This window comes from Gorilla gorilla, chromosome 15, assembly GCF_029281585.2.
Source record: "Gorilla gorilla gorilla isolate KB3781 chromosome 15, NHGRI_mGorGor1-v2.1_pri, whole genome shotgun sequence".
Lineage (NCBI taxonomy): Eukaryota > Metazoa > Chordata > Mammalia > Primates > Hominidae > Gorilla > Gorilla gorilla.
In genome coordinates this window covers 113,311,265-113,321,076 of record NC_073239.2, presented here as the reverse complement: position 1 = coordinate 113,321,076, position 9,812 = coordinate 113,311,265, and the positions used below count along the sequence as shown (strand labels likewise).

The following is a 9,812-nucleotide window of genomic DNA, read 5'->3' as shown; positions in this document are numbered from 1 at the left end:
CGCCTTCCGCGGCCCCCAGTGTGGCGTCACTTCCGCCAGCGCCCGGCGGCGCGCCGGGAGTCTGGGTCTCGTGAATGCGCCAGGAGCGTCCCTACAGCCGGGAACGCGCCTCGCGGATGACAACAAATTCGTCGCGCGGCGGCAGTGGAGGTGGCTGCTTCAGCCCCTGCCGCCTCCTCTCGCGCTCTCTTGCACTCTCTCCGAGCCGGTTGGGACCCTCCTCGGAAGTCCCCTGGCCTGGGGCCAGGAAGACCCCTCTGCGTCTTGCATCCGCCAGGCCCAGCGTGAGCTGTGCGGCGCCGGCGATGGGGTCTCCCTGAGGGACTCCCGGCACCAAATAGGGATGGAGGGGCCGCCCCAGGCTTAGGCCCCGCCGCGGCCTGGAGCCGGAGTCGCTACCCCGAGGCCGGAGCCGCCGCAACCCGCAGCCGCAGTCAGCCCAGCTGCCAGCAGTCACCATGCCTTGGCCATTTTCGGAGTCTATCAAGAAGAGGGCCTGCCGGTACCTCCTGCAGAGGTACCTAGGCCACTTTCTGCAGGAGAAGCTGAGCCTGGAGCAGCTCAGCCTGGACCTGTACCAAGGCACCGGATCCCTCGCCCAGGTCCCCTTGGACAAATGGGTAAGAGCTGCCGGCGGCGAGCCGGGCGGGGCTCGCTCCCCTCTTTAGGGCGCTTTGAACCAGTGCCATCCAAGATTGGTGACAGTCAGTCCCTCCTTGGGAACTGTTTGGACCCGAGTGTGACATGGCTCAGAGAAATGTGTTAGAGTGTTGTTTAATCTGTTTCTAACAAGTTTGCTCTCCTAAATCACGTGTTCCGGAAACTTTAACAGATGTAATGGAATCTACACTATGGGAATAATTGAGTCAGTGCTTCGGGGGTCTGTGAAGCAGGCTCAATAGGTCCGTGGGAGGAGGTGACCAGAACTGTCCCTCGGGATGTGAGGGGCCGCAGGGTTTTGTGGCAAACAAACCCTGCCTTGCGGGATGACATTCTGGAACGATTAAGGATGAAGAGGACCTTTGGATGTCAGAATCCCTAGTTATTTGCTTTGGGTTGGCTACTTGCGCACCATGTTTGCCTTGTTTGTCATCGTGCAGCGTTTGCCATCTGGAAGAAAGTTAGGTGAAGGCCTCTTGTGCCGGTTTGCCTGCTTTTGCTTGATTATATGTTTACAAGATAGGTTTGTGTATCCAGCCTGTGAATGATCGTCTGGCCCTAGTAGTGCTGTTGAGTTATGCCTCTTTGCTCCACGTGACAGATCGTAAAAGCAGGTGTTGCAAAAGCGCTGAAGCTGCAATTTTCAGACATTTTAAAACCTGCTTTCTACTTGTCATCTAGAGGCTGTGAATTCACTCATTGCTATACAGGTGCTTCATCTGAATTTCAACTCACCACATGCAGCCCTACCTGCATTTGTGTGTTCAATGCATAGCATTTTACTTAAAGTATATTCACTTTTGGGTTTGACAGGAATAGAGTGACTTCTACCCTTTGCCCAACCCTTACTTCCTTAGCCACAGAAAATCTTAAATTATGGAAATACCTTATTATGACCCTTAAGTGAATTTGTGCTAGAGACTATAAATCAGTATATAATTTTATCAGTATGTACCTGACTTAAACTAGGGAGAGGACACAAGATAGTGGAAAGAGCCCTGGTTTGAGAGCAGTAAGACCCAGTCCCTCACCAGGAGGTGAGAGTCCTACCCCTGGAGAGACTCTCCAGACCGCCACAATTAGCCGAGTGATAATGGACTTAGCAATTCACCTGAGTTCAGTAAACACTAATGGAGCATACACTTCATTTCTGTGTCGTCCGTCTTATGGTATTGTATTCCTGTAATTCTTCCAAAAGATAGGGATTCTGAAGGATATTTTTGAATTCAACAACCCATGATTCTATACTTTTGATACAGTTATGAATAGGTTATCTTGAAAAAAGAGGGTTCAGGATTTATTAATGCCTTTTGTGGGTGGAAGGGCTTTGTATGCATTATCCTTTAATGACTTTAACCCTATAAGGTGGGCATTAATATTTCCATTTTACAGATGGATTTAAGCAGTTTGCCCCATCACACATCTAGCAAGTATTACATCACATGGCCCAAGATCAAAAGAAAGGCAGTTAATGTTTATTGAGTATGTATTTATGTCAGGCATTGTACTAGGCACTTTCATTTGTGAGGTTTTATTTAGTCCTTATGGGAAATCAGAGGTAGTGATATTTGAATTTTATAGTTTGAGTTCAGAATCATTGGCAAAATGATTTATTACTAAACTTAATCTGAGGATGATGTTTTGTTCTTGATGGGCGGGTTTTGTAAACTAAAATGATAATGTCAAAGCATCCAGTAAACATTTGCTGTTGCTGATTTATTTTCATGTGGTGTGTTGATGGTTAGGATAAATCTTAGTGTGACCCTTAGATACAGCTGTTCAGAGTTCTGATTCCAAATTCAGTTTATTTTGACACTTGATTTTTTTTTTTTTTTTTTTTTTTTTTTTTTTTGATAGAGGATTCTCTTGCTTTGTTGCCAAGGCTGGTCTTGAACTCCTGGTTTCAAGTGGTCCTCCCACTTCTGCCTCCCAAGTGCTCAGATTACAGGCATGAGCCATAGGACCCAGCCAGATACTTGATTTTAATGACTTACATGACTGAAAAAAAAGTACTTTCGGAGATTCATAGATCCTAATGGAAAAACTGATCCTAATTGAAGAATTGCTGTACTCCTACTGTTTCAATTCTAAATGATCAATTATGCAAAGAATTTTGTTGAACTCAGCAATGACATTCCTTTCATTCCTGATCCCAATCAGTTTTTCTATTATGGCTAATTGACATTGCATATATACACACAATTTGGTTTAAAATTCAGTTTTTCAAGCTCTTTGTTCAGAAGACTTAGATTGGTTGGAATAGTCTTTTCATGTTTTTAAACATTTTGTAAACTATATAGATAATGACTTAAAAAATAAGCAATGTTTTTAATAGACATTGTTTTCAGCAACAAAATCATGGAACAATGGAAACATTTCCAAATACAGTTTTTCTTTTTTTTTTTTTTTTTTGAGACGGAGTCTGGCTCTGTCGCCCAGGCTGGAGTGCAGTGGCGCCATCTCAGCTCACTGCAAGCTCTGCCTCCCAGGTTCACGCCATTCTCCTGCCTCAGCCTCCTGAGTAGCTGGGACTACAGGCGCCCGCCACGACGCCCGGCTAATTTTTTGTATTTTTAGTAGAGACGGGGTTTCACCATGTTAGCCAGGATGGTCTCGATCTGCTGACCTCGTGATCCGCCCGCCTCGGCCTCCCAAAGTGCTGGGATTACAGGCGTGAGCCACCGCGCCCGGCCCCAAATACAGTTTTTCAAATGTTCTCCTCATAGTACAAGTAGTCTTTGAAAAGTGGTTGCTTTCTTACTCATTATTAAAGTGCTATCTTTATTTTTAAAAGACAGATTAAGTATGTTTTGTTTTTTGGAAAATATCTGCTAGGTAGCATGTACTACTGATAGTCATTGTCATAAATACATAAATAGTCAGTGGAGAATTCTTCTCTGTGTAAAAGGAAAATGCTTATCTTTAAATGCAACCCTTAAACACTTGGCCATAGGAGAAACCAGGAAACCAGGAAAGGTAATTGCCATTCACTTTCTCTTTACAAAGATTCTACTGTTTAAAGGTCTGGTTTTATTCTATAGAATGTATGTGGAAATGTTTCAGTGTGCAGAAGTGGAAGGAACATCCAACTGAGGGCACCGCTCTTAATCCTTCTCTGTTGTGGAACTACTAGTTTTCTCTTTGTACCAGTTTGATATGTGGCTTGCAGGAAGGTGCCAGTGCCCATTTGTATATTAAATATAAGTACAACTTTTCAATCTAAATTTGGAAAATTTAATATAGAATGTCTCATTTTCTTCTCACATCCTTATGAATCATCTGATAATACTTTAGGATATATGCATCCAGTTTTGGAGATTACTACCTTAAACGTGGCATGAAGTGGAGGGAGAAATAGAGGCAAGGGGTTTGGGATTGTTCCATCATTGGAATAGACTGTCTAAAAATTTCATAAACTCCTTGTCCCTAGAAGTGGTTGAAATGGCAAAATGTTGAAAGGAGGAAATTCTATTTGGGGTGGGAAGTTGGATTTAATGACTCATTCCTTTTTAACTCTATGACTGTGCCTTTATTTTTGTTTTTTAAATGGAATTTCTTTCATTAATCGATTCAGTACATTTATTGAGCTCTTAGCATGTGCCACTGTGAGGGGCTGGGGGATATAGCAGTGAACTAAACAAAGACCCTTTTCTTACAGGAGCTCAAGAAGATAGACATTAACAATTTATTACACTGAGGCCTTTTATTTTATTTTATTTTTGAGACAGGGTCTCACTCTGTCACCCAGACTGGAGTGCAGTGGCGTGATCTAGGCTTACTGCAGCCTCAACCTCCTAGGCTCAAGCGATCCTCCTACCTCTCCTCCCTTCCCTGCAGTAGCTGGGACTACAGGTGCATGCCACCCCACCTGGCTACTTTTTGTATTTTTTGTAGAGACGGGATTTCGCCATGTTGTCCAGGCTGGTCTTGAACTCCCGGACTCAAGCAGTCTGCCCACGTCGGCCTCCCAAAGTGCTGGGATTACAGACATGAGCCACCACGCCTGGCCACTGAGGCCTTTTAACTTCAGTTTAATAATGTTTCGATTGCTGCTTATATTCTCTTGGTGTTTAATAAAATTGTCTTTAGTTCAAGAAACGTTGATTACTGATTGTCAAAGGTCACCTGGAGACTAGAGTGTTACCTTCACTTTTTCTGTTTATATGCGTGAAACTCATTGATGATAATTGAAAGCAAAATACCCTTAAACAGAAGAAAAAAAGCTCTAAAGGACTCTATAGTGGGGCATTTATTTGCTGAGTAGTTCGGGTGGCTCCACTTTTAGTTTAAGAGTTATTTTCTCGTTAGCATAGTGGTGACTAAAAAAAAAAAAAGAAATACTTGATAGGACTGGTGTGGAAAATGTTGCTTGAGCCAAGTAGGTTGAGAATTTTTACTACTCATATACTGTAGTAGCCTTGGATTTTCCCAGAATGACTGAATTTCAAGGTACCTTATGCTACAAGATATATGGGATTTTGCCCAAGTGGTTATAAGACTGGGCATAAATATAACCTATTTAAACATCTTATACTTAGGGAAATTATTTTGTAGCTTAGTGGTGCAGTGTAAATTCTGGAACTGTTGACTCTCCAAAACTGTTAACATTTATCAGTTTTTTTCTTTTTTTCCTTTTCTTTCTTTAGAGACAGTCTCTGTTACCTAGGCTGGAGTACAGTGGTGTGATCAGCTCACTGCAGCCTCAAACTCATGGGTTCAAGCGATCCTCCAATCCAGCCTCCTGAGTAGGTGGGGACTACTGGTGTACACCCAGTTAATTTCTTTTAATTTTTGTAGAGACCAGATTTCACTATGTTGCCCAGGCTGATCTTGACCTCCTGGGCTCAAGTGATCCTCCCACCTCAGCCCCCCCAGTTTCTGGAATTACAGGCATGAGCCACCATACCAGGCCCCTTTAATATTACTCTTCACTTCTGTAATAAACCTTTCTGTATTTAGAGGTTTAAGTTTATTTCAACTTCTCTGCCACAAAATTGGGACAGAAAACTTGGTGTTTACTGAGAAGAGAGTTCCATCAAGTCCCGTTTCTCACATAGTTGTCTAAGGTTGACAGTTTGCAGAGGCTAAGTCATTGCCTACATATGTTTTAAACACTGTTAGGTTTTTAATAGTTCATTTTTACTATACAATTAATATATGCTTATTACAAAAAATTCAAACAGTAAAGAAATATATGAGGTATGAAGTAATAGAGCTTAATCCCATCTCTTCCAGAGATAACAATATGGTACAAAAGTTTCAAACTTTTAGTTGTGGAAATACTTAATACATGAAGCAAGCAGTTCTACTTACCTTTTGAAGTCTTTTATGATGGGCCTTTTTTTAATGGAATGTGTCAAACATTCTTAAAAAAAAAAACTATGAAAAAATCTGAAAAACACAAGTAGAGGGAAGAACCTTGATGACCGTAACTTGTGGTACCTAGTTGATGGTGAAATAGGAAATTCTAGAGAAGGAGCAGGTTTTCTCCACTGTCTGGAGTTCGGAGTGGGAGGAGGAGATTGAGATTGGACAGAGAATAAGTTTTACTGTATTGATTTTTGAGGGGGCTTTAGAATGTGGGGGCTTTAGATCCAGGTAGAGAAGCTCAGGAGGCACTGGGAATATACGTATAGAAGATTGCAGTTGTAAAGATATGGGAGTTATCAGAGTATCAATAGTGAATAACAGTGGCAGGAGATGGAACTGCACAAAGTGCGTGGGTAGTAAGTAGATCAGCTTGAGAAACAAAAAAGGCCGAAGATGAAACTTAGATGAACTCCAACATTTTAAATTGTAAAGGATCAGAAAAAAGATTGAGAGAGTGAAGTGTTACAGAAGTCAAGGGAAGTTAGAATTTCAAAAAAGGTGAGTGGTCCTAGGAACTAGGTAGAGATGAGAATTCAATAAAGATGAGGACTAAATATTGTTTATTGCATTTGTCATTTTAATGGTGGTTACGAGCAGTTTCAGAGGAGCTGAGGGTTAGAAGGTCGCTTGTAGTTTGCAGTTTGAGCAGATAACTACCTTGACAGAGAAAATGGGATTGATGGCTAGGGGGAACATGGAGCAAGGTTAGGGGTTTTAGTTTACTTTTGAAAATAATAATAATGATTTATTAAATACCTTCCATCTCTATATACTGTACCGTGTGGGTGCTTTTACATACATTATTTTACTCTAAATTGGGTACTAACTTTCTGTTTACTGTGAGGTTAAATAACTTACTCAAGCTTAGTATTAAACAGTGCAGCAAGATTTGAAACCTGTCTTTCTGACTTTATATTTTTTTTTTGTACACCACAGTGCCCCAGATTCAAGAAACTTGAGCTTCTCAGACATAACAGCACTGGGTTCACCTGGGAATTTGCTAACATTCAGGCTTCTGGCCCCTTCCATGCAGATTTTGGCTCTAGAAATTCAAGAATCTGCATTTTTAATAAACATCCTAGGAGATTCTGATACATGTGGTCCTTGACTACATTTTTAAAAATACTTGCACTAAAGGAATGGAGAGTTTTTCCATTGCGTTTTAAAAGCTTGTTCTATGAGCCAGCCCCCAAACCAGTACTACATTAAAAAAAGTATGATATGTTAACACATGATTTTGCTTAGCCTCCTGCAAAATCTTCCATGTGAAAATACATTTCTCTTTTTTTGTGTGTTTCTGCAGTGATTAATTGAAGACCTTTTGCAAGTTACTTAGTTTTTCTGATCCTCAATTGCCATATTTGTAAAGTAGGCACAAAAATACCTAATTCGGAGGGTTATTATGAAGATTTAATGCAGGTGTAAATGTAGGTATAAAATAGTACACTCTAGTGTCCTGTTTGTAGTAGGTGCTGATGAAATGTTAATCTAAATTAGCTCTTGCACTCTTTTTTTTTTTTTGAGCCGGATTCTTGCTCTGTCACCCAGGTTGGAGTGCAGTGGCATGATCTCAGCTCACTGCAAGCTCCGCCTCCCGGGTTTATGCCATTCTTCTGCCTCAGCCTCCCGAGTAGCTGGGACTACAGGCTCCCGCCACCACGCCTGGCTAATTTTTTTGTATCTTTAGTAGAGAGGGGGTTTCACCATGTTAGCCAGGATGGTCTCCATCTCCTGATCTTGTGTTCCCCCGCCTCTGCCTCTCAAAGTGCTGGGATTACAGGTGTGAGCCACCGCCCTCAGCCAGCTCATGCGCATTTTTATGCTCTGTCTTATCTCGATTTGAATTCTGATGCCTTGGTTTAAACTAATAAAGATGTATTCTTTGCCTAGTTAATCTATAGAATTACGTATTAAGAAGAAATATATAATTTAATGTTTGCTTTTTCCATATTGTCAAGCACACCTTGAGTTCCTTTATAGAGCTCATCATTGTACTAGGTAGGTACTGTGAAAGATAAAGACCAATGGCCCACATTTAAAAAGTGTTTGCTTAGTACCAGGAACTATTAATATGTTGGTAGTTTTACATATATTACCTCATTAATGGTCACAGTAACTCTGTGGAGTTACTATTTCTATTTTATGGACCAGGAAATTGAGACTTGGAAATTAAGGATTTGTTCAGAGCCACCCAGCTAGCTAGTAAGTAACCTGAACATATGCTGTTTTAAAGGAGTGGGCTTCTCACACCTGCAACTATCTGATCTTTGACAAACCTGACAGAAACAAGCAATGCGGAAAGGATTCCTTGATGGTGCTGGGAGAACTGGCTAGCCATATGCAGAAAATTGAAACTGGACCCCTTCCTTACACCATATACAAAAATCAGCTCAAGATGAATTAAAGACTTAATTATAAAACCCCAAGCTATAAAAACCCTAAAAGAAAATCTAGGCAGTACCATTCAGGACATAGGCACGGGCAAAGATTTCATGATGAAGAAGCAAAAAGCAATTGCAACGAAAGCAAAAATTGAGAAATGGTTATCTAATTAAAGAGCTTCTGCACAGCAAAAGAAACTATCATCAGAATGAACAGACAGCCTACAGAATGGGAGAAAATTTTTGCAAGCTATCCATCTGACAAAGGTCTAAAATTCAGCATCTGCAAGGAACTTAACAAATTTACAAGAAAAAAACAACCCCATTAAAAAGTGGGCAAAGGGCGTGAACAGACACTTCTGAAAAGACAACATACATTTGACCAACAAATGTGGAAAAAAAAGCTCAACATCACTATCATTAGAGAAATGCAAATCAAAACCACAATGAGATACCATCTCGCACCACTCAAAATGGCTATTATTAAAAAGTAAAACAACAACAATAACAACAAAAACAAAACACATGGGCTGGTGAGATTGTGGAGAAAAAGGAATGCTTTTACACTGTTGATGGGAGTGTAAATTAGTTTAACCATTATGGAAGACAGTGTGGCGATTCCTCAGAGACCTAGAGGCAGAAGTACCATTTGACCTAGCAATCTCATTACTGGGTATATACCCAAAGGAATATAAATGGTTCTATTATAAAGATATATGCACGCTTATGTTCATTGCAGTACTATTGACAATAGCAAAGACACGGAATCAACCCAAATGTCCATCAGTGATAGACTGGATAAAGAAAGTATACATACAGTGGACTACTGTGCAGCCATAAAAAGGAATGAGATCATGTCCTTTGCAGGCACGTGGATGGAGCTGGAAGCCGTTATCCTTGGCAGACTGATGCAGGAACAGAAAACCAAATACTGCATGTTCTCAAGTGGGAGCTGAATGATGAGAACACATGGACACATGGTGGGAACAACACCCACTGTGGCCTGTCAGAGGGTGAGGAGTGAGAGCATCAGGAAGAATAGCTAATGGATACTGGGCTTAATACCTAAGTGATGGGATGATCTGTGCAGCAGACCACCATGGGACACATTTACCTATGTAACAAACCTGGATGTACTACACATGTATCCCTGAACTTAAAAGTTGGAAAAAATAAATGAAGGAGTGGTCTTTAACCATGTTTGCTCAATTATCTCTGAAATTTTTTTTAAAAAACTACATATTCCTTGTACGTTTAAAATTGACTTACTTTTTTATTATAATTTTAAATAGTTGTAGAGAATAACTTGTTTAAATATTGATATTAAAATATGACTTTTTTCATCCAGTGGGATTTAAAAATCGTACACATTATCCGTTAAAAAATGCTTGACCAATCTCT

The 9,812-nt window shown here is 40.8% G+C and overlaps 1 protein-coding gene across 8 annotated transcripts in view; it reads left to right on the top strand.

The window, feature by feature from the left end:
• Positions 1-17: 17 nt before the first annotated feature.
• Positions 18-9,812, top strand: part of ATG2B (autophagy related 2B) — an 83,398-nt gene continuing 73,603 nt past the window's right edge. For 6 of the 8 annotated variants that reach the window (XR_002002657.3, XR_010130825.1, XR_002002656.3 and 3 more), the window contains exon 1: positions 34-620. Coding sequence is in view for 5 of the 8 variants with exons in the window: in XM_063698169.1 (XP_063554239.1) it covers positions 459-620 (162 nt within the window). In the remaining 3 variants the exon portion in view is untranslated. Of the gene's footprint in view, positions 621-9,812 lie in introns of all 8 variants that reach the window. The other 2 variants (XM_019009952.4, XM_004055665.5) reach the window with 1 other exon arrangement.